At 40.9% G+C, this 25,011-nt stretch overlaps 2 protein-coding genes across 3 annotated transcripts in view; one reads left to right on the forward strand and one right to left on the reverse strand.

Annotated features, from left to right (window-relative positions):
* The first annotated feature begins 5,442 nt into the window (after positions 1–5,442).
* LOC103177442 (sodium/potassium-transporting ATPase subunit beta-1) lies at positions 5,443–19,324 on the forward strand. The gene is made up of 6 exons (XM_042333912.1): positions 5,443–6,384; positions 9,200–9,328; positions 10,609–10,764; positions 13,454–13,638; positions 15,903–15,986; positions 18,096–19,324. The coding sequence occupies exons 1-6, from the start codon at positions 6,285–6,287 to the stop codon at positions 18,357–18,359; spliced, it is 918 nt and encodes a 305-aa protein (XP_042189846.1). The 5' UTR covers positions 5,443–6,284; the 3' UTR covers positions 18,360–19,324.
* The window catches only part of nme7 (NME/NM23 family member 7), a 73,583-nt gene continuing 67,714 nt past the window's right edge, over positions 19,143–25,011 (reverse strand). For both annotated transcript variants that reach the window (XM_042333911.1, XM_007891582.2), the window contains exons 11-12: positions 20,882–20,989; positions 19,143–19,431 (exon numbers count right to left, since the gene is read on the reverse strand). In XM_042333911.1, coding sequence (XP_042189845.1) covers positions 19,399–19,431; positions 20,882–20,989 — 141 coding nt within the window. In that variant the 3' untranslated portion in view covers positions 19,143–19,398. The remainder of the gene's footprint in view (positions 19,432–20,881; positions 20,990–25,011) is intronic.

The raw sequence follows: 25,011 nt of genomic DNA on the forward strand, positions 1-25,011 counted from the left end.
ATTAATTGTATATTTTGTGGGCGAATGCCTAGTCATAGCCATTTATTCTTAAAATGTAAGATCACAGAGAATTATGGGAAATTCTTCAATTCAATCTTAATTTAGAACGTGGTTTAGATCGGAGTCTTTAATGTTTTCCATGTTAGGACCAATCTAGTGGGTAATACCTGTGAAACTTGCCAGAATTCGCTCACCACCTGGGTGCTGCAGAATATCGTAGTTGAAAGTGGGAACAGATGTGAAAAGGACAGTCATGACCTCAGGGCCTGCAGAAGTATAGGATGGCCCTCTGGTTGACTTTGAAGATGGCATTAGGTTATTTCAGTTCATTTCACTCCCTGAAAAAGATACATAATTACGATTCAAATTCCATATTGATATATCCTATTTGACATGATATTTATAGAGGAGTTATATGGAGTATCATTTAACCATACTTATTTAGTTATCAACACAAGAAAACAAAACAAATAAGAAACAAGAAACTGAATAGGTACAACCCATATTTTCCATTTGTATAAAAACAAAACCATATTAATCTGTATATGCTAGATATGTTTATTTATCTTTGCCCTTTGGTATATGCTTATGTCAAAATGTAAGTGGCCTTTTTTGTTCACCAATTTTGTCTCTCGATGTTAGCTTTAAAGATTAATTTATCTTAAGATGAAATTAATACTTGTAGAGTGTCAATAGTTATATGGGTTTTAAGCCTGATAAAAATGTTGCCTGATGACCATTCAAGAACACCTTCTTCTCCAGGTTTCCACAATCAGTTTTTTTTTAGCACCTGCTCATGTCCATAAATAACTCCCATTTTAGGACATATTGCATGTATATGTTAGATCAGAGCCTGTTTCTACCACTCAGATTTACCTTATGCCAAAATGGTTGCAGGTGTGCTAAAACCACAATAAACACATACTCGTAAGTTTGTTATGGCCATTATACTGCAGAAGTGTGAAGACTCACCTGTGGCAGTCCAAATTTGAACACGTGCTCAGCTAACGTTTTGCCCTTGTCTATCCATTATGGGTACGTTTCAGTGGTACTAGTCATGCAAGGGTATTAAAAGAAATACTGTAGTGGCTACAATACAACATTACATTTGTATAGCGCCTTTCATGTCGCCTGGTTCTAGTCCAAGTTGTTCGCATACAAATACATAGTCAATACTCTACACTTTACAGACAAAACTCTATGAACAGCTTTGAGACATTTCTGATGGGTTCCCACCCACTGAACTCCCCGTCCCCTCACTGTTCACGAAACATCAACTGTTTGGTGATTCCTATTCCCACCCCTATAGAGACAGAATGTGTGTACGTGGAGAATGCTATATATGAAGAATAAAATTGTAGTCTTTTGTTTCTTCATTCAGCATCCTTCACACATTGCAGAGACTGATGAGGAAATAGTAGCTACAAATTGGAAAAGGGATGGTCCTTCCTTACAAAAAGGGAGGCGCAGTACCTGACCCAACTAACAATATCCCATCTACCAAAGATGACATTGTTGCCTTTTGTCAATTTGTTTCCAACGTTTCAACTTTCGGCTACCTTCGCTTCTTTGCTTTTTTTGCTTCTTGATACTGTACCTTTTAGGTATTAAGGGAAGCTAAAATGAGACACCTATGTACAGATTCCACAGCAAACCTGTGAGAAGAAGGTCATGGGAGATTGCATTGCCTCCACATTTACAAAAATAGAAGTTAACCTGAGTCACAAGTTGACCAGATGTTGAAGGTACAACAATATAAATTTACATCTAAATAGCTCCTTTCATATCAGGAGGATGTCCCAAGGTGCAGGTAAGTCAATAAAAATCATACCCTTCAAAAAAGAAATCTTCCGAGATGAAACTTTTACCCTAAGATGTTATGCTTTTTGTTTGTTGAAGGTTAATATTCAATTAATGTGTTTACTACAGCCAGCAGCAGATCTTTGTATTAAGACTCAATAACTTTCAGACGTTGTACAGTTAAGTGGACAGTTGATGGTTCTGAATAAATAATTTAACATCTGCACTGATGTGGTCACTGGTACAATATCTATGAGCCTCAGCTATTAAGGTATTGCTGGAACCTGTAAACAATACGACCTGACCAACAAGGAGTGTTTTTCCCTTTGGGTGCTGAACTAAAGATATCCTTGAACGTCTTTTGGTGGCACTTGAAGTCTTCTGACTTTCACATGCTCACAAAATAGTCAAGGATATTTCTTATGGCTTCTATTGCAATTCTGAAGGTGATGCCAAGTGGTACAACAGAGAAAGCTGATGAAGCAGAATTTTCCAGGGCAATATACATTGGTACTACTCCAAAGTTATGCATCATTGCTTCAGTGAAGTAATCTGTAAAATCTCCTACAGCTAAAGCAGAGATTCCTCCCTTATTGGAGCGAGCCACAGTTAAAATATCAGTATGCTGGTAGGAGAATCCTTCTCAGTAAATTTAGTGAGAATATTTTATCTATGTTAATCGCTGTCAGACAACAAACAGGTCATTCCAATTCAAATATTGATATAATTCGAGCTATCTGTGGACAATTATCTGCGGAAAAAAGTTATCTAAGTTTGCTTTAATTCTTCCAGAAGTCTCTTCAATGTAAACCCCCTAGATACTGAGTTACCAACAGCGAGATTCATCTTTTGCCATTTAACCAATTAAAACGAAAACCTTTCAGAATTTTGAAGGCCTTTACTAAATTCCCACTTAAGTTTCTTTGCCCTAGTCAAAATAGCCTCAATGTTTCAAGCCTATTATTGTAACTATAACTCCTCTTCCCTGGTATTATCCTTGCGAACCTATTTTGTACTCTTTCCGTGGCTCTAATGTAATGTTTATAATGGAACACTCAGTACTCCAACAGTGACCTAGCTAACATCTTGTATAAATTCAAACTATTTTCATATTTTGGAGTACAATAAACACACACACACAAACAGTTTCAATAAAACTCAGATCCCCATTTGCGTTTTTTTTTATGGCCTTTTCTACATGAATTCCCACCTTCAAAGATCTATATTTGCACCTCGATTTGACATCATTTATCAAGAACATACTCTTTCTCTCTGCAACCAGGGTCCCCTCTACCCAATACCCTCCAGAATCTGGTTAGCAGGGTATGCCCCTCCAGGAAGGGAGTGCACATTGCATTCAAGACACAGGTGTAGGTGGCATACATATGCAGCACTCTCAGTCTGGTTTCGATACTCTTAATGCATTGTGATGGGTTTCTGCATGTGACAGGCGCCTCTAGCTGACCTACAGCGAGAAAACATGAATGATATCCCCGATATTCTGACTTCAAGAAAACACCACTCTTGCCCACAAAATATACAGTCAATTAACTTGGCAGAATATTCTGTGAAGCGCTTTGAGGCGTCTCGAAGACGCGATAGGGCGCTAAGTCAAACGCAAGGATTATTATTATTATTATTATTATAAAATTACCTACTGGTACCAGAATCCAGGGATGTTTGGACGATTCTGAATGAAGCACCATGTTGTGGTTTCACCTCCAGAAAGAAAATCAGTCAAGAGTTTCTGCTGCACCATTGCAGTACCACCCCTGTTGGCCAATACAGCATTTTACCTCCACCACTGTCAGCTGCAGAAACGTCTGTACCAGACTGTGCTTATTATCTCAGTGTGAAGGTGGAAATGTTATAAAACGGAGGTATAAATGAATAAATCTTAAACGCTCAATGTTTTAAAGCCACATCGGAAATTCCAACATGTGCAGTCGGTGCCGCATCGCATTGAAACGAGCGAAAAGGCGACGTTGAACCGACCCACACTTAATATTAACCGTTTGGTGGAACCCGGGAGCAGAGCACAGATAGGATCCGACAGGGACAGTAATTCGCTTTGGGTGGGATTTTTTTTTATTCCTGGAGGCAGCGTCTGATCACGTGCTTTGTGGGTCTGTACTTTCTTGAAGGGCAAACACGAAAGGGCAAGAAATCCGCAGACAGAACTGCACCACCGCACGCAACGCGAGCGTCTCCCCTTCCCCTTCTCACGCGAGACGCTCACCTTTATCTCTGAAAGAATAATTCGAGAGCCGCAAAGAGAGCTGCACTGAGAGCGATGAAGCGCTGACACGGACGGCTGTCGTGGAAGGTCCCGGGCACCTGAGCAAATGTGTTGAGTTTCGTTTTTTGTTTTTTTTTAAAAAAAAAGAGCCGCACGTTACTGCCTTCCTGTCTTGCACCGCTCTTTTTCGTTTCAAATAATAGGACGTCCAAAGCGTGTGCCGGCGCACAGTGAACCAGGAGGGGGAAACGATCTGGGTTTGCAATTTAGACGTAAGCTTAAAATAATTAGACGGAATAATCTAGACCAGCATTTGCGTGGCTTTTAATAAGAATCTACGGTACCTGTACTCACTAGCAACCTGTCCACCCCCCCCCCCCCCCCCACACACACACACCCACCCCCCCCAACATGAAAAGCGTTTTTTTTAAAAAAAACATTTGCATGACACGTTTGTGCAACTGGAAATAAAAGAGACCTCAGCATCCGAGTAACTGGGATATTGTAAGATCGAAATACAGTCCTGACATGCACAGTGCTGCGGCACGGCTTACTACAGCCATGTTTAAAATACATGTGTACAGTACATACAATGCTCGTGTGTGTGTGCCGACACGTTAAAAATGGACTCGGGTGGTTTTTGCAGTCACCAAATGACCCTTTCGACCCCTTCTCGTCGAGTTTTGGAAAAAAAAAATCACCCGAGTTTAAAAATGCGAAACGGGTTCTCTCGGGTCACCCCCACCAACCCCACCACCACCAAAAGTCATCGCGTGAAAAGGGTATGTGTGGCGGTGGGGGCGGTGGGGGGGGGGAGGAAAGTACAGAGAGAGAGAGTGTGAGAGAGGAAGAGAGGAGTGGGTGGTGAGGGGGTGAGGGGTGGGGGGGGGAATGCAGTAAATCAGCACTATGTCGAAATGTCACCGCTGCTGAGTTAACGCAATCACGAGCGGCTGCGGCTTACACCGCGCCATCCTCCCTCCCTCCCTCTCGACCCTCCCTCCCTTCCTCCCTCTCGACCCTCCCTCCCTTCCTCGGTGCCCCCAGCGAGCGAGCGAGCGAGCGAGGGTGGAAGATGTGTGTGTGTGTGTGTGTGTAGGTGTGTGTGTGGGTGCGGTTTGCTGGTGAGGGTTATGGGTGGTGGGAGGAATCGGGAGTCAAGAGGAGGTGTCACTCATTGGTGCTAAGGGCGGCCCTGAGTGCTTCCCCTCCTCTCCTCTCCTTCCCTCCCTCCTCCTCCTCCTCCCTCCCTCCCTCCCCTCCCTCTCACGTCAGGCGCTCGGCTGCCACTCGCTCATTGGGCCGGCGCGGCGCCTCCCACTCCGAGCGGCCGGTTAACGAGCAGAGGCGGGGTTCGAGCCGATAAAATCCCGAGCCGGTAAAAACCTTATCTTTTTTACAGTGCCTGCCGGACGCCGGCAGCGAGTCGCTGTGCTCTCTCTCTCTCTCTCTCTCTCTGTTAGTGTGTGTGTGTGTGTCTCTCTTTTCCCCCCTCTTCAAGACGCCACACACCTGCTCCTCCTGCGGACCAGCGGTGCCTTTTTTTTTTCTCCCCTCCTCCCCCTCTGCTTCTTCCCTCCTCTTCCTCTCACGCTTTTTTTTCTCTCTGCCCCCCCCGTCCCCGTCCCCGTCCTCCCTCTTTTATCCCTCCTCCTCTTCCTTTTTAACCCTCCTTTCTCACCCCCTCCCCACCTCCCAACAGAGGAATAAAGGGGTGGAAAGTGAGTAGGAAAGAGTTCTCTCTCTCTCTCTCTCCCTCCCTCTCTCTCTCTCTCTCTCTCTCTCCCGCTCTCTCGCTCTGCTGTGGTGCGAGAGGAGCCCTCACCTCCCGCCTCACCCCGACCAACGGTCCCCGCTCCACGCGCCAACGTCCGCGCAGCTCGCGAGCGGCTTTTTAAACCGTCGACGAATTAACCGACGCCCAAGAAGAGCAGAGAGCGCGAGCCCGGAGGGCAGACCAGCCCCGACCGGACCAGAGACCAGACCCGATCCGACCCGACCCGAAGTGCTGCTCGCAAACCGCCAGGAAAACCACCCATCCTTCTTCCTACACTTTTCCTTTAATTTTTGTGAAAAAAGTCAGCGGATTCCTCCCCCCCCACCCACCCACCCAATCGTTTACATTCCTCCCCCACCCCACACACCCCACCCCACCACCACCTCTCTCTCTCTCTCTCTTTCTCTCTCTTCCCCCCTCTCCCTCCATCTTCTATTCATCCACCCACCCACCCACCCACACTAAACCATGGCACGAGGCAAGTCCAAGGATGGCGAGGGAGGCTGGAAGAAATTCATCTGGAATTCGGAGAAAGGGGAGGTTTTGGGCAGGACCGGGAGCAGCTGGTGTAAGTGATCGTGTCTTTTATATATATATTTTCTCTCTCTCTCTCTCTCTGTATGCATGTGTGTGTACATGTTTTTTTTTAAACCCCCCCCCCCCCCCCCCCTTCTTCCCTCTTTGTAAACCCGGCGATTCGTGTGTCTTTCTCTCTTCTCCCTCTCTCTCTCTCTCTCTCTCTCCCCTCTCTCTCCCTCTCCCCTCTCCACCACCTCTTCTCAGCGGTGTGTGTATGTGTCGTGTATTTCAGTAGAAGATGCTGTACTTTCCCTGAGTGTGTATTTTAATGCGAGAATAAACCAACACACACTCGCAGAGCTGGGGATCGGATATTCTCTCTCTCACTCCCCCCCTCCCCACCGAGAGCCGACGATCTGATATGCTTTTGGACTGATGGTTTGTGTGTGGGGTGTGTGTGTGTGTGGGTGGGGTGTGGGGGGTTGTTTTTTTTTAAAAAAAGAGGTATATTTCGATCAGGAAGGCTTGATTGTTTTTTTTTAAAAAAAGGAAGGGGAGAGAGAGAGAGAGACCCTTTTTTAACGCCAGTGAAAAAGAAACTTGTTCCTAAAATGGTGCACGGAGGAGAGCGATCGTGAGGAGCGGCGGATAAATGGCACCACTGGGGCTTCCGCCTTCCTGTAAAAATGTGCTCGAGTTTGATGGAGCCGCTCCTCTCGCCAATAGGTTTTTTCCCCCCCCCCACCCTTCCCCTTTCCACACATCCGCCTCATAAATAGTGTAAATAATTGAAAGGTCACGGTGAAGGACGCCGTTATCGTGCTGTGTCGGGGGTTGGATATATTGCCATTGCTTTTTCCTTTGCCTGAGGGTGGGGGGGGAGTGTGTGTGTGGGTGGGGGGGGGGGGAGAGTGTGTGTGTGTGGGTGGGGGGGGGGGGGGGGGGGGGGGGGGGGGTGGGGGTGGTGTGTGGTGGTGGGGGGGGGTTGTGTTTTTTTAAAACCAATCTCGGGTGTGAGTGTGTGTGTACACACATTTTTGTTCAAACAGTCCTCGGTAACTCGTGAGTGAGTTGAGAAAGAGTAGAGAGAAAGAGAGAGAGAGATGGCCCTGAAATGGATGTGGTAATAGAAAAAGAGAGAGAGAGAGAGAGGAGCAAAACGGGCGGGGTTGGGTTGGTTGGGTTGGTTGGTTGGTGTTGGTGGGGGATGGGGAATGGAGAGGTTTTTGAACGCATAATTTCCGCAGTGCCAAGGTTATTCAAGGTGGTCCGATATGTGGCGTGCGGCATCGTCCATCACCCGGACCCACTTTTGTCATCGCTTTGCGTGGCAGAGAATGGCAGCGGGTGGTTTTTCTTTTTATTTAAATGTGAGGTTTTAATACGACCTTTGTATACGAATGTGAGTAGGATGGAAGGGGGTCGGGGGGTGGGGGGTGGACTTGAGGAAGGAACTGGTTGCAGAGGTTTTTTAAATTCTTTTATTATTTTTTTAAAAAAAAAGAAAAACCAAAGGAAGGGGAAGCAGAGAAAGCTGTTTTGTTTTAATATCGGCGACGGAGAGAAAGGGAGCGAGTGGCAGGCAGCCAGAGCAAAGGAAAAGGGTTGCTTGCATCTCATTCAAGTCGAATAAAACGGTGCTGTCGTGTATGGTGCCCACAGAGAGCTCAGCTTCACATTTTGCATTTGTGCTCAGGGTTAGATCTTATGGGCTTCACTCAGCCATTGGAATATTTGAAATCAAATCCATCAATTACCCAGGCATATATTTTTTTCGAGGATGTGGTTATTAAAAGTACCCGATTGGGGTGTGTGTGTGTGTGTGTGTGTGTGGTGTGGTGTGGGGTGGGGTGTCGCATTCTATGTGCATGTTGTTTGCTTTTATCGCCAGCTCCAGCGCTCTCTTCTTAAAACAGTATTCTGCAAAAGCTCGGCACACGCCCGCCCCACTGGGTTTTCGCCTTGCAGTGAGCTATTTTTTCTCTCCCCCCCCCCCCCCGCCCCCCCCACCCGCTTTACAAAAGACATTGCATAACCTGTCGCAAGAGAGTAGTTTATTACGTATCTTTGTTCCTCGAGTGAACACTCCCTCTTCCCTGTCGTTGGAACGGAATTTTCCAATGGGTTCTTACGTCAGTGTCAATTGGTCCTCGCTGCTGGAAAAATAGTTCAGTGAATTTAACCCTTTAGATGCCTGGCATGGAATTTGCGAGTGGGGCATGAGAGATCCACTCACGTTCAATGTAACTGCTGCCTCTCCAGATTCCCTTTAAAATTGTTGTATTCCCTTAACATTGTATGCAATATGTAAGGGGTGGCCATATTGGAGTGGCCATCCCTTACATACATTAGTGGAGTCCTGTAGCTCAGTGGTTAGAGCACTCGCTTTGCAAGCGAGAGACCTGAGTTCAATTCCCGGCAGGTCAGGGCGAAACCTTGGGCAAGTTTCCTTACTCCACACAGAGCCTAATAATAATCCCTCCAAAAACAATAATTAAATTGGTCATTTTCAATCTACGACTGTTTGTGGGACATTGCTGTGCGCAATTGGCTGCCGCGTTCGCCCACAAATATACAGTCAATTCACTTTACAGTGTGTTCTGTGAAGCGCTTTGGGATGTCCTCCTGATGTGAAAAGCACTATATCAAATGCAAGGATTATTGATTATTATTATATTTACAGTAAGGTGTAGTCTAATAGTCAAATGTAGTTCCATTCGACCAGCGCCATAAATTCATATCTTCAACACTCTGTTTTTATTCATTTTTGCTGCAAATGATTTTTGTGCTTTTAATGATTCATTTTTAACATATTATTTAAACATAAAAGTAACATCCAGTTGGTTGTTTGTTTCCTTCTGTAGTCAAGATCCTCGTGTTCTACTTGGTCTTTTATGGCTTTCTTGCTGCTATCTTCATCGGAACCATTCAAGTATTGTTGCTCACCATCAGTGAATTTGAACCCAAATATCAAGACCGCGTTGCGCCTCCAGGTATTTCTATTTTTCAGTTCAATGTATTGTAAAGCTTCTGTTTGATTCTGGAGGTTGAGTGACTGATGTGCGGTGGTATGCCTTTAATAGGATAAATTGCTTTGTACTGAAGCTGCCTGTCATCCAGTGTTGCTGAGAATAGTGCAATGGAAAAGCTTGCGTGTCACTCAGCTCGCACCAATGCAGATGTACTCGCTGAAACAACCATGAAGGTCACCAATTAGTGCGCACATGCAGTGCCTGCCATTGGAGTCTAGTTTTGTATAGAAATATAGATTCCTTTAACAGTGAAGAGTAAATAGATTATTACAAAAGTTGTATGGAATTGACACTTCATCACGCTAATTTTTTTGATGTAGAGGTGACATTTTTTATAATAATGAAAGCATTCAACTGCACTTAAAATTAACAGGCAAGTGAGGATGTTCTAAACTGCATTAATCATTCAGATGTTGGGTACCGGTTGCTATTTGTAAGTTCTGGGCATGTACGGTATCATTTGTAATCGGCATATCTTGTTGCAGATTTTCTTTGAAATTACACTTGATAGCTAGAGTAATAAAGATGCTGCTTGATCAACCCATTTGTGGCTAAGTGATACATTTGTATTTATGTTCCCATCTTTTATTGTGTATTTGTATTTTATAAAAAAAGCTATCACCGTTTGAAATTTGAGTATAATTCATTGCAATTGGGGACACTCTAAATTGTATTTTCATGAAATAAAAGTGACGAGAAAAATATCTGCTACAGGCAGAAAAAATGGTTTGATCAGTAAGTAACATCAGTTATTAATGTTAGAACACAATAGGTTTATTGTGCGGCCGTGCCTTCAGCCACTATGCCCTGAGGCTCTGGAACTGCCTTCCTCACTCCCTTCGTCTCGCTCCCTCCCTTCCCATTTTCAGGTCTCTGCTGAAGTTCTTTCTTTTCGACCGTGCCTTCAGTCACCTTACCCCCCCCCCCCCCCCCCCCGGCTTGGTCCCGTCGTCCGGAACTGTAAAGCGCTCTGAGACGCCGTCTGGCATGGAGGACGCTATGTATATCCAAGTTGTTGTTTAATTTCATAAAGTGGATTAGTTATGAATTCCATTACTAAAGGCCCTTGTGTGGAAATAGCCTAAATTCCTGGAATTCAGTTAGGTTGACTGTTTAGGTAAATTTCAGTTATTTATTAATTTTTGTAATAGAGAAGTCAAGTAGAATTGATTTTTGTATTTAATAACTTGTATACAATTTTCTAAATCCAACTCTTCACCTCATTTCTTCCCCCTCCCTAGGACTCTCAACTTCACCGATTACAATTAAGACCGAGCTTAAATTTCAACCATCGGTACAGAAATCTTATGAAGTATTTGTGAAACATTTGGACAACCTCCTCTCAGAGTATTCTTTAGAGAAACAAGAAGAAAAATCTTTGTTTGAGACCTGCGGAGGTATGTTTTTGCTGTGCATGGCCACTAGGCTTGAAATGGTTATTTCAAGGTTATCGTCATCTAGTGTAGGTTTTAGTTGAAGTGGGTAGTAAAATGTTGATAGGAGGAGAAATAGACCATTGGGTCCTAATAAAACTCAGCAGCCTGACATTTTGATTGGAAGTCTGCTGCAGTCTTTGATGTTTTTCTGGCTCAACTTGCATTTAGGTCCACACCATTTCTTGTTTTGTCAATGACTTCTTTGGCTACCATTAGCTGCAGCTGAGGGACTTTGAATCTTCAGAATCCAGAGAGCTCAGGGAATGATAGACCAGATTATGGCAGCTAGAATTACCTTGGATAATTCTTCAGATGAGAACATCCTTCTTTGAAATGTCAAGTATATTTGGTGTTGCCTCCATGGCCTTGTTTTTTCCTTCCAGCTTCTTTAGTTATTTATAGATCTAGCCTAGCTTTCCTTAGCCTCACTGCATACTGTGAATACCTGTGGGATTACAAGTAGTATTGTAAATTGAGGGTTGGGATGAAACATCGTGCTTCCATTAAGAATGAAGTGTAATTTGGGACATTTGAGAATGATTGTTCTTTTCGAGAAACTGGTGATTAGTGCCGCTTGATTTCTTGACACCCTGTTTTATCCACTTCACTCAAATTTGAAAATTAACATCAATTGATCCTGAAGGGGTTAAGTCCTCTGCCAAGTCAATTTCTTGCCTCTACTTGGAGTGGGGTATTCAATTAAGAGCTAGGTAATGTGCTCCCCTTTATGTATACCAACCTAACAAATTATATATCCTGTCAACACTGCTAGTTTTACAGAATGTCATTGAAATGAATTATTAATCAGTCTTTGGGTCCTGAAATTGGAACTCTGGGAGGGTAATATTAATTATATCTGAACAACCGTTGAATTTTTCACATGTTCTTGCATGGCCATGCAAATCCTGAGGGGAAACGTGTCAGCAAAATTGACAGTTCCCCTCAGGATTTACACAGGTGTTCATGACCCTTCAGCAGAGGTCTTTAGGTTCCAATTAGTTTTCCTTTCAGTTCATGTAATGACCAATGCAGGTAATGAACAGAGAAGATATTTTTAATAATCCTTGCGTTTGATATAGCGCTTTTCATATCGGTAGGAAGTCTCAATGTGCCTCACATAATTTTATTGTAAAGTGTAGTGACTGTATTTTGTTGGCAATTTAGCAGTCAACCTGTGCACAGCAATGTTTCACAAACTATTAAATGAATGAAATTTTTTTATTGAATGATTGTTGGCCAGGACACTGGGAGAAACTCTCCTTTTTTCAAATAATGCCATGGGATCTTTTAACATCCACCTGAACAGGCAGATGGGATCTCGGTTTAACGTCTCATCTGAAGGACAGTACCTCCTGATAATGCAACGCACCCCCAGCACTGCATTGGAGTGTCACCTTAGAATATGTGATTCCAAGTCCTGACGAGAGGCTTGAACGCACAACCTTCTGACAAGGAGGCAAGAGCGCTACCGCTGTGCCAGATGAACACAATCCTTGGGAGTATAAACAAAATGCAAAATACTGCAGATGTTGGAAATCTGAAACAAAAACAGAGGTCACTGGGAACACTCAGCAGATCAGGCAGCATCTATGGAGAAAGGAAAGTGAGTCAATGTTTTGGGTCCACGACCCTTCATCAGAACACTCAAGAGAATAAATTTGGAGATTAAATAATTGGAATCTCAAGTTGCGTGTAAACACTTACACTGCACACTGTTCTCAGAAAGGCAGCTTGGTGGCATTTATACAGTATTAAAGAAAAATGCCAATTTGTTTACAGATTAGACAATTTGTAAAGGGTGCCTCTCCACTGAGTCCTGGTGCACAATTAGGCCTATGTGAGGAGGCTATGGCATATTCAAAGAGTGAAGAAGACTTGAGGTAGATTCATGTATTACATCAGTGCATTACATCAGTGCATTACATGTGCAGTAGTATGTGCCAGTTGCAAAATTTCACATCTGCATCACTCAAAACTTAATTTGTGTATTTCCAGTACATATATGGATGATCAATTAGGATAATAGTTTCTACTATAAATTGAGTTAATCGGTGAAACTGAACTTGCCCACCAAAAGCATTGGTAATATTTGCATACATTATTTTCCATATAAAGTTAAGCCAGGTCAAGCAACCACCTACCTCCATTCAGCATACGTGTTTTAACTTGTGCTTGAGTTGAATTTTTTGTGGACATTTTGACTGTCTCAGATTTATGGCTTCTTATGTGCACTGTGTTTTTCTATACACTTAGAAATTTCACACACCAATGAACCCTTACTCAGAGGCCACACTTGTCTAAAGGCCACTTTGGCCCAGTCCCTGGAGAGATTGTTGAAGACTGGTTTGACTAGTTATTTCTGGAGCCAACTATGGGAGGGAGGGGATTGTGGTGTTGGTCACAAGGGTTATCCTATTCGCAGTTGGATTCCAGAGACCTCTTGATAGAAACTTCTACCGGAGTACCCTTGTCTGTCAGCAAGAATAGCTAATTGTGGAAAAATTCAAGTGAGAATGAACATATCTTAAATTTCTGTAATTGAAATGAAATACTCAACTTATTATACAGCCTTCCCCAGTTTTGATTTTAATTGTACTCTTGCTTGTTGGAAATATTTGTACTGACCTTCAAAATAAATTTTACCTTACAGAAATTCCTCTAACGTATACACAGAGAGGAAATTTTGATGAATCGAATGGCCAGAAGGGAGCATGCAAGTTTGACCGTCGTTGGCTTGCTAACTGTTCTGGAATTGATGATACAACTTATGGCTATTCAACTGGGAAGCCGTGCATCATTGCAAAACTGAACAGGATTTTTAAGTTTCTCCCTCAGGTGAGAATCCTTAAAGTTTATAGCATATCTGATTAACTCAGTTTATCGCACTCGCCTCTACAGAAGTTTGTAGGTTCAAGCCCCATGTTTTGACTTTGAGTTCACAGTCATTCTGAATTCTAATTCAAGCTGTCCCAATTGCCCATCTACCTATTTAGGTGGATGTTAAAGATTCTATGATCTTGAAAAAGAGAAAGGAGTGGCTCCCACTGATTTGGCCCATCATCCTCTTATTCAGGGATGGCTAACTTGAGACCCACAACAACAACATTACATTTATATAGCGCCTTTCACGTCGGGAGAACATCTCAAGGCACTGGATAGTGTACAGTGTTTCAAACCCGAGCTGGAGTCGGGGGTGGGGGGGAAGGAAGAGAAGGGAGGGGAAGGGGGTTGGCCAATGGTCGAAGAGGAGGGTCTTGAGGCCTGGGTGACTATTTTAATTTTTTAATGCTTATTAATTTCAGTACCGACAATGGCAGTAACATGAAGTGTTTTGAGATTTTACAGTTATAGGCTCTTATTTAAAATGCAAGGATTATCATTAGAGTTTGGTTGTTTTTTTTGTGTGGGTGGCCAACTGGTTGTCTGACTCGTTCAGAAACCCAGCACCACCCTGAAGAGTATTCAAACCAAGAGAATTCTATGAATCCCATCTATACATGGAAATTCCAGAGATGTTTATCCGAATAGAATGTGAACGGTCTCCCTGGAGGGACGCACACTGTTTACCTAATACCGGAGAGTATTAAGTGCAGGTTGGCAAGAGGAAAGGCTTGGTGAACTGCTGGAGCTAAAACTGCATAGCCTGCCATTGAAAGCCCTGTCTGGCAAGCTTGTTCAGCTAGGACCACTCTACTGTTAGGGCTTTGCCTTGCAGGGTTGACAGGACCGGAAAGTATAACCCAGCAAAGCCTTAACAGTGGTCTGGCCCCAACAACTGATCTGCTCTTCCAAGTTTAGCTTTCTGGAAACCATCAAGGTGGATTCCAAGTGCTGGCTACATGGAAGTGTGTTCATGAACGCACACTCTAGTTAATACCTTCCAACGGTTGTTGCCCCAAGCCTCAGTGTTTCCTCATCAGTTATCTGACAGACATCTGCCTTCAGCATGGTGGGAGACCCTTAACAGGACACCTTGTTGGTCTTGAGGTCCAAGTCTAATGCTGTTTATCAGGCTTACTGAGCACCAGCTGCTAAGTCCATTTCCTCATGTGAGCTTTGGCAAATGTATGTGCCTGCTGTGAAGCCCATTCTGCCTCCAGTGTGCTCAACGACAGATCAGTGTGGGCTCTCTACCATCACTTCATGGGTTTGCCAAAGATCTACCGTCTGCTTGATCCTGGACTTTGCAAATGAGTCGAATATAGCTTTTTCTGCATCCCAGGAGCTCAGATCCATGAGGGCGAATTGTTTGCACCCAGGTCTTGTATGCCACAAGCATGACTGACCTGCATGGCTGCCCTTGATGAGGAATGAGCACAACCAGAAGTATAATCTTCATCAATCGTTTTGTGGAACATAGTTTCCCTGTTAGGATGTGCCTTGCCTTGGTTTGATGTTGCTTCAAACTTTTAGATGTTGACTGAATTTAATTAGTCATAATTTCATAGTTAACATCTCTACAATGTAGTTTGATGTATGATAATGTTGGAAGACTGATTAATTGCATTATGCTTTAGGTAAAATTAAGCAAAGGTATTTATCCAAAGGTATTCAGCCATACAGTCCTAAATTCTAACATTAATTTTGTGAACCCACTCTGACCTGTAACGATCAATACCCTGGCATTTACTGATCTGTTATATTAAATTTTTTTTCTTAATACGTGGTATGTCACTGCCTTGCTTTGTGGATTCAAATGTCAGTTTCTCAAATCACGATACGCCTCAATAAAACCCTAACTGTCACTGTAAGATATATCCAATCCATTTTGATCAAAACGTTTTGCTTGAGGGAAGCTCACCCTAGATTAGTTTCTGTACTTTAAATGACATTTATTTTGCTCGGCTAAAGTGTCTGACAAGCATGGACACTCGTAATCATGCTTGAGTATTGAAAATAGAAAGCTCAATGTATGCCACCTACACATAGAAATTCCTGTGAGAGTAATCATAAATCAAACAGCAAAGTACTCCTTTATTCTTGAATGCCAAATTTATTTTGAATACTGTTATGTGCAAATTCAAATTTAAATATGAATTGAACATGAAAATGCAATTAACATTACATGTGTATAATCAACTGAATTTCCTTTCTCTTAGCCTCCAGATAATGGTACAGAAATTCCAGAAGACTTGAGCCTTAAATACAATCAATATATTATTCCCATTCACTGCCATGTAAAGGTAAGCATTGAGGAGTGGTTTTCTTTGGCCTGTTACAGTAATTGGTTTTATTTTTACAATCCCTGTAGAATAGAAACAAAACTTGGTCCTCTCCTGATCTTCACACAATGTTTCCAATTGTCTGCTTTTAGCTGAAAGAGCCCATTCTGGTGCAGGGAGTGCGTGTGGTTGTTTGTTTCCCCCTCCCTCAGCTTCATTTCATCATTAATAACTGCCGAGTTAAGCTGTAGACTAACATAACTAGCATCACAGGTAATGACTAGTCAAAGTGCTTTACAAAACTTTAATTTGAAACTACATCAGTTAAGCAGGTCAACAGTTATTCAACTATTATTGATGCTGCTTTTACATTAGTGCTGGCAGCATTCAAATGCAGATATTTGAGCATTACTCAAAACCATTGCAATGTTTACATTTAACAGTCCTTGCGTCCACATTTTTTTTGTTCTACGTAGGGGTAAAACTGATGTAATTGTTATGTCATAGCCTTTGTGCACGCACAAGGTCTTTGGAATTTTTTTCCAGATTTACCTACTGAAATGTTCATTGTTAAAATATTTTCAGTTTAGACATTAAATTTTTCGCTGGAGCAGTGAAATATGTTTACAGGAATAGTTTCCATTGTTAATTCCATTATTTTCTTCTGTTAGTCAGTATATTAGAAGGGAGTGCTTGCCACAAAACATAACTAGAACAGAAATAATCATAGTTGTCTACTTTTGGAGGGTTTTCTTTGACAGCACAATAGGAAATACTGCAAAGTGAGCTTTGTTTTTTGGTCACTTGGGTGTCTTTGACACTACACATGTGGAAACGCATCACCATGCTTAAGAGTATCCAAACCAGAGTTCCACGCATCCTAAGTATACATGGAAATTTCAGAGATGTTTATTGGGATTATATCTGCACTCACTGGAGAGACACATATTGCTTACCCAGTTCCAGAAAGTATTAAGTACATGTTGGTAGGAGCCAATGCTTGGGGAGCTGCTTGTCCAGCTAGAATCGTCTGGCTTCAAAGGTTAACGGGAGTTGGGTAGGAAGAGTCCCTGATCCCAGTGTCTGGTGTACCCTTTCAAGTCCTGCTGATAAGCCAGGCTGTCATCAGCAGTGCCCTGGAGCACTGCAGACCCGCCAGGCTCAGGAACTGCACTGTTGAGACCATTGTAGAGGATGGACTTGATTCTGACATTCTGTTGCAAAACATGTCATCTTTTAGCAAGTTCAGCTCCAAGGAAACCCCGCTTACCTTACCTCAAAGTTAGCTAAAATGGTCTTTTATGGAGCAAACTGGGCATTTCTAGTTGCTTCCCATTAAATATAATTCTCTTGCACGAGGAAAATAGTCTGCTCAATGTGATTTGAAAGAATAACGCTAAACGTCTAAGCAGAGAAAATTAAGTTATGTAGGTTTTCTATCTCACTGACTGAGGGATTTCTTGAGAGTATTTGTTAGGTGATATTGAATTGCATTCAAGGCTATGTTCTGTTCATCTGTGGACTGAAAATGGTACTGTAAGATATCTAAAGGTTGCTACTTATTTAAGTTTGTTTCTGGAGATGGACTCAAAACCAATTAAGGTAACTGTCAGCTACCCTAATTCTTTTGCCAATTTTAATGTTACACAAATCCCCATTGAAATGCAACAAACCACCACTAAAGTTTCTGTGATGAACAGTTGGAACCTTTTCCACACATTTCTTGACCTTGTCCAGTCTTAATTTGTTTTAGATGAAAATAGTGGTGCTACTTTGCAGTCTGCTGGTTCTGCCACATTATTGGGTCTCAGCCATTCTTACCTCCCACAGTGGAGCAGTGTGATTGCAATTAGTAAGTATAGTGGAAGGGAGTGTTTCCCACACCAGCTGTCCTATGGCCCATCTGAGTGAAATTGATAAAATATTTTTTTTTGCTCTGACAACGAGAAATGGTATAATTGCATTTAGGGGGAATACTTCCAACCAAAGAAAGCATTTAATTGGATCAATTTAAGTTAAATTTACATCCTGGTTCATTAATTGAAAGGACAGTGCATTTAACTCTCTATGCCTTTGTTTGTTTTCAAAAAAATTTAAGTGGATTGAACTAAGTGTGTTTTTATTTTCCAGAGAGAAGAGGACAAAGATAAATTAGGACCTGTGGAATATTATGGCATGGGAGGATTTGGTGGTTTTCCTCTGCATTACTATCCATATTATGGCAAGCGTCTGCATTCCAATTACCTCCAGCCCTTGGTTGCTATTCAGTTTACCAACGTCACAATGAATGAGCCAGTGCGCATAGAGTGCAAGGCATATGGTAAAAATATTGGTTACAGTGAGAAAGATCGCTTCCAGGGACGCTTTGATGTGAAAATAGAGATGAATAGCTGATAACTGCGAATTAGAACTTGCACCTCATTTCAAAAATTATAGTCTTGAACAAACTGTCATACATACGGGACCGACACTTAATCTATATGCTTTACACTAGCTTTCTGCATTTATCTAAGTAGAATGTAAAAAGTAGCAATAGCAGTACATATTTATTCTACTGTAAATGATACTACTTGAGCCATGGGGTGTGCCCATTACTGTAAATTATAATTCCACTACTGATGTGTAGCGAGCAGTGTTTCTGTCCCCTGAGTATTGCTGCCTTGTGCCTCTTGTGGGTTTGAGTGTACAGTACTGTAGTGCATTCACTTGGTCCTTCAATCCATGTTGCAGTTTTTTTAAGTGAGCAAGCTTTGCTTTCCAAGTTGTAAATACTCAATAATGAAAATTGGCGTAGTACTTAATCTTTTATGCCCATGTGTATGAACATACTGCACTCCAGGGAGTTTGATTATGTTTTTTTTGGGGGGGTGGGGGGGAGAAATTCATCACTTTTTTTTCTTTCAGCAACTTTAGTGTAGGTGATGGGTTTATTATGCTTTCTCTTTAGATCTGTTTAACCTCCAGTATGTTGAAGCTGTATGTGAGATTTGAGTCTGGCTATTGCAGCTGTTGTGAGTTATTAAAACAATTTGTTCTCTGGAGGCATCACATGTGGTGATGTGTCTTTATGAATGTTTTAACCATTTTCATGGTGGAAGAATTTTATATTTATGCAGTTGTACAATTTTATTTTTCTGCAAATGAAGTGTAATGTATAAAAGATACCAAAGTCACTGGTAAAATTGTATAATCTTTATTTGATGCAGTAATGCAGTATCCCATGCAGTAGGATGGTGTTCATGGTGTAAAAGTGCAAATGCAATGTAACATCTGTAAACTTATCAAGAGTCCAGGACTCTTGGTAAGTGCATATTTAATCTGGTTTTAAAGCATCAGAAAAATAAAACGTATGAACTTGATTGTCTTGAAAAACAATTCTTGAAATGGATGCACACTTTCTGCAATTTTAGGTACTGTTTGATCTGCCACTCCTTTAACTGTCCAGAATCTTGAAAAAATACTGCACCTAAGAAATGATTGAAAAATGTTAATAATGCAAGGTATTGTTTATGTAAACCTTGACTTCTGAAGTCTAAAATTCAGAAAATCTGGAGTTTAAAAAAATTAATCAAGTGATTCAAATTAAATCAGATAGGCTAAAGCTCTGATATTGATTGGAACCTTGAATGTACCCAAGTATTTCTGTAATGTAGTCATTGAAATGGTTTTTAGAACCTGAATGTAGTTTCTCTTCCTCCACTACCATAAAATCACTGGTTTACTACTGCATTGCAGGTATATGAATGGCATTGTGCATGATTAATGGGAATCATGGAATTTAAAATTGAATGCTGCAGGTAATTGGATGTCATGGGGCTGTTTGGAAGTCAGTTTAAACATTGATGCCCTTTGGTACATACTTATCTTGTTTATCTAATCTTTAACGTAATGATTTTGTCTTCCTTGGATAAAGCCAAATTAAAACTTTGCCTCCAGTTTTATTGGTCCAATTGATGTGAATCAATGCAAGAATTTACTGCCAAGTAAAAGTTTGAATGTGTAACCTGATTTGTCAGCTTTTGCAGATGTTTAAATCTGAATGCAAATAAAAATTGGCTACAAAAAAGCACAGCTAAAAGCTGATTGTTCTGAAGTCAAGGCCTTTGGTCGGTGTTTGTATGGGGTTAGAAAATGTAATTTTGGCAGTAGCCCCACTAAATGTGTGTGTGCCTGCAAACGTCACTCCACAGATATCCTGTGAAGTACTTTAGGATGTTTTCCTAATGTGAATTCGTTTTGATAAGGCAATTCTCAATGTAGTACAGTTAAATTCTGAGAACTTTGAACATGTCCAGCTGTGAAGTTGAGCAAGCCTGGATGTTGTGTAACTGCAGCACATTTAGCAAAGTACTTCTTCCTTTTACCGTAATTTTCACCACCCCTTGAGAGCACATGATTGTTGATAACATTACTTGCAAGAGGTCTGAATTACTTTATAATTCAACATTAAAAAAAAACTTGGGACAATGATTACCATTTACAAATTAGCAATCAGTGAACAAATAATTTAGGTGAAGATCAAAACCCCCCAACAGAGATTCTTTCAAATCTATTGAACTTTATAATTATTCATTTTCACCACCCTAAACCTGTGGCCTCTTGTCCTGCTGCGTTGGGGTTTCTGAAAATATTGTGTGAATCTTTTTAAATCATTTTAGCAATTTGTATACCTCAACTCTCTCTGGAGACATCTTTGAAAGGCTGAAGAACCCTGGCTTATTCTAGTTATTCCTCATAGCTCATCCCTTTAACATAGAGAATCATCTTTATTCTCTGTAGCACCTCCAGTGCTTATGTTGTGGTGACCAGAACTATATACAAAAATCAAAAGTGAGACCTAATTTCCACAAGAGTTTGACCATGACTTGTACCAGATATAAACTACCCTCAATATCTCCACAGTAATGTCTTCTTACCTCTAGAACTCCATCTTCAGGAAGATCAGTACAATGGACTGCATTCTGAATCTTGTTTTTTCCATAAAGAGCACGTAGACTGTTAGGTCGTAAATGGCGAGCAATTTCCTGGCAAGTAATTCAAAGTTTACGTAAACAACTGTCTCCAAGTCATAACAACATATAAAGAAATTTTCAGTTTGCTTTTGTCAAGATGAAATATTTATAAGACAGTTCAACCCTAGAGCTTTAAATATTTTCTCACAAAGTGAAACCTTGGTATCAGGTAGTGTGCCAAGATGATTGTTGGAAGCACTCTCACCTGAGTCAATGTTGTGGGTTCAAGCTCCATATCAGGACTTTGAACTTGGTCTAAGTTGAATGACACTTCAGCAACGACAACAAAATTACTTTTGTATAGTGCCTTTCACATCAGGAGAACGTCCCAAATTACTCAGCCTAATTTCTTGATTTGAGTTTTCATAATTGGCCAGACACCCCTTATACAGAAGCAATGGAAGATGCAATTTATTTGAGTCCAAAACTGGGAAAAGCAGCCATTTTACTCTACTAATTGTGTCTTGAAGTAAACTAGAGGTGTAAAGTAGTATAACCACTTATTGTGTGGGATGTTGCTGAGCACAATCATAGGTTTTTACGTGAAACATTCAAGGTACGGATATCTGGAAGTAAAATAATTCACTAATTTAATGTACAACTTCCACAAAAGAACTACTCATAATATTGCAGGAAATACTTTTCACAATATTAATTAATATGTCACAGGTTAAGATTCTCAATTTACAACATGATAAAGTGACAATTTTTATCTTTAAGAACATTAAACTGAAAGTTTGTTGTGAATGATAACTAATTTCCCAATTATACCCAGCTATATTTGAACTTTCTTAATTAGGCCCACATATACAATATATACTCCATTAAATAATACTTATTAATAATGACTGCATTTAATCTAGCACCTTTCAAATTCTGAAGCATGTCTCAAAACACTTTACAGGACTCCCAGTAAAGTGTTGTAACTATTTTTGTAAGCAAACATGGTAACCAATTTGCACACAAAATGTCACTCAGCCTTGAATGAATGATCTGTTCTATTTGAGGGATTATTGGCCAGGACACCAGGAGAAGCACTCTTTTCGAATAGTGCCATTAGATCTTTTAATGTCCATCTGGACAAGATGGAAGGGAACAAAAACAGAAGTCGCTGGGAACACTCAGCATGTCAGGCAGCATCATGTTTTGAGTTGACTCACTTTCCTTTCTCCATAGATTCTGTAAGATAGAAGGGACCCTGATTTCTATTGCGTAAGAAAAATACCTCCAAAAATGGAGCACTCTACTGCACTAAACTGAGAGTTCAAAGTCTCAGTGAGGGGCTGGAACTCGCATTCTTTTGACTCAGGCTAACACCTTTAAAGAGACATAAGCAGGAATGATTGAGTAATAGCCCAATTATAAATCCTAGGTAAGTTAGGGGGAAAAATACATTTAAAACAAAAGATCCTTTTGTGGCTCATTTCTTGAATTAATTTTGGTGCCATTGATGTAGGTCATCTAACATTGCTGTAAATAATCTGTTTATTTTCAGATTGATGAGCTTCTTCATTGAGTACATGAAAAAATGGCAAATATGAAATAATAAATTGGTCATTTTCAATCCACGATTGTTTGTGGGACGCTGCTGTGCACAATTGGCTGCCGCGTTTCGCCCACAAATATAGTCAATTCACTTTACAGTCTATTCTGTGAAGCGCTTTGAGACGTCGAAGACGTGGAAAGCACTTTATCCAATGCAAGGATTATTATTAATTAATTTTCATCAAAACTGAATGCAAGACAAAAGCAAATTACCTATGGGAATTTGAAAGCGTGCAATTAACAATTTAGAAGGGGGGTGGGGAGAAAAATACAGTTGAATTCATATCCAGTGTTAAAAGTTAAGGGCTGATCGTTTTCCAAGTAAAGTTCAAAGACAGAAGAGGAAATTAAAGCAGCAGTAAAGTACTCGGGGGGGGGGGGGGGTAGGGGTGGGGGAGTGCATTACAGTTTTGTTCCCTGGGTCTTCTTTAACTGTAGAATTAAAATAGCCATGTACATGTGAATGAATGATATGATGCTTCTGGTTTCAATTTTCTCTTAACTTTCTTCATCAATAAATAAATGACGGTGTAGGTATCCCTGAAACTGGAGTTGCGTTGGTGAGTATAGGGTAACAGTGGATAACTTACTGTTCCACAAGCCATTAAAGTTACAAGTTGGGACTCTGATAACACATGTGATAAGTTGAAATGTTACTACAGGATAGACATTGAAAGTCAAGGCAACCAAATACTATAAAGTACATTGTTTTTAGTAAAATTCTAGTATTTCTACTTTTTTGTCACATGATGCTCCTAAATGCCAGGTCTAACATCAAATTTGCTACAATACCCTCTTCTTATATTACATGGTGCCACAGTCTTTCCTAGTCATGTGATGTTACTGTGTCAATTCCCAATCCAGGGACTCACAAAGTCAACAGACAGATAGGAAATAAGAATTCAGGCGAATATCAAATTAGTGATTTTGTTACAGGTTTGGAACATTTCCTGTCACAGGCTTTTCTCAATTAAGATATACAAAATATAACACTCCTCCAATATAGGGCAATTAAAAAAAATACACAAAAATGGAATTAATATGTAAATGGAACATTTTAAGCACACCAGACAGGCAGATTGTGTGAACAGCTGATATGTCACTGATACAGTACACAAGTGTTTTATGTTACTTTCAGGTTGCACCTGAGGCACAATAAGACCAATGCCACGACAGATTACCAAATTATCTCTTAGGTTTTGTTTTTGGAAACCTGGATGAAGGACCAAGGCTAACATTGTAACACATCACATTTACCACGTTCTAATATTTCAAACAAATAAGATAATTCAGGGATTTCTACAGGAAACTGAGAATGTCTTTTTTTCATTATTCTTTAATTGAAACACATTAAATTTACCTGCAGTGTTTGTTTTGCTGTTAATTTGACATGTAATACTAATTATCTATTTTTTAAAAAATGCAAATCTTTGTTTTGCTGTTCTTCAAGACTGAAAATGAAATGCTAATAAACTGTGCTTGTCCATCCACTTGCAACAGTGTCTGTAATAATTTAAGAAACTCCAATAATGATTTGAAAATTTACCTTGGTATGTGATACTAAAATTATATTATAGCATTTACTTTGCTTACAAGTCACTTCAGATATGTTAGAACATTGATGCGACTTCTATTGTAGTAGCTACAGCTGCAGGAGGTATACAGTACACATAATCTGTTGATGAACTAACCCACAACAAAAGGTCAAGGAGATATAGCTAGAGAATCATGGGTCAGAATCAGGAGGTGGAGAAGGAATAAATGGGATGATACAATAGAGCTATCCTGGACAGTGAATGTGTAAAGCAGGCTGTTCACGTGTGTGAATGTTAGATCTTTGGCTAGTAATTTACCAAAAAAAACCTTTCTAGTCATTTCTTGTGTCAGTCAAACATTCACCAGCTGAAGCATGTAGGAATTATTATTAATATTGGGGAAAAAACAACATACCCAAACATGGCCTCCCAGGTTATGTGCATCGGTCATCCTGGGCTGAATTTCAAACTCCACAAGTGATGCATTGTCACAATCTCCTTCCACCTTTGGAACATTGCCCACTTATCTCCCTAGTTCACGAACACTTCTGCTGAAACAATTATTTATGGCTTCAAAACATCTAGAGCAGATTTCTTCTGCACTCTCCTCACTGGCTTCACCCTTCACAAATTCAATTCATCCAGAACCCCATAGTCCGATACCACAAAAAGGTCCCACATTCCCATCACGCCTGTGCTCAAAAGATGCTCAATAAATAAACATTGTCGCCCTTATTAAGCTCCACTAAGTTCCCCTCTGGGGTTCAAATTCCTTCATGGTCTCTCTACCCTAATATGGGTAATCTCTAGCCCCACAGACAGCTTGTATTCTCTGCTCTTCTCATTTGGATTTACTGCTCATGCTCCACTTACCATCATAATACAATGCAAAATTACATTTGTATAGCATCTTTCACGTTGAGAGGATGTCCCAAGGCGCTGAACAGTCAGGGA

Source organism: Callorhinchus milii, unplaced genomic scaffold (assembly GCF_018977255.1).
Source record: "Callorhinchus milii isolate IMCB2004 unplaced genomic scaffold, IMCB_Cmil_1.0 Scaffold4, whole genome shotgun sequence".
NCBI classification, from domain to species: Eukaryota; Metazoa; Chordata; class Chondrichthyes; order Chimaeriformes; family Callorhinchidae; genus Callorhinchus; species Callorhinchus milii.

Bases quoted from the DNA above. Each gene is read 5' to 3' on its own strand.
- LOC103177442 (XM_042333912.1), top strand. From the start codon at position 6,285: ATGGCACGAGGCAAGTCCAAGGATGGCGAGGGAGGCTGGAAGAAATTC. The intron at 6,385-9,199 runs GTAAGTGATCGT...TTCCTTCTGTAG, and splicing joins CAGGACCGGGAGCAGCTGGT to TCAAGATCCTCGTGTTCTAC. The intron at 15,987-18,095 runs GTAAGCATTGAG...TTTATTTTCCAG, and splicing joins CCATTCACTGCCATGTAAAG to AGAGAAGAGGACAAAGATAA.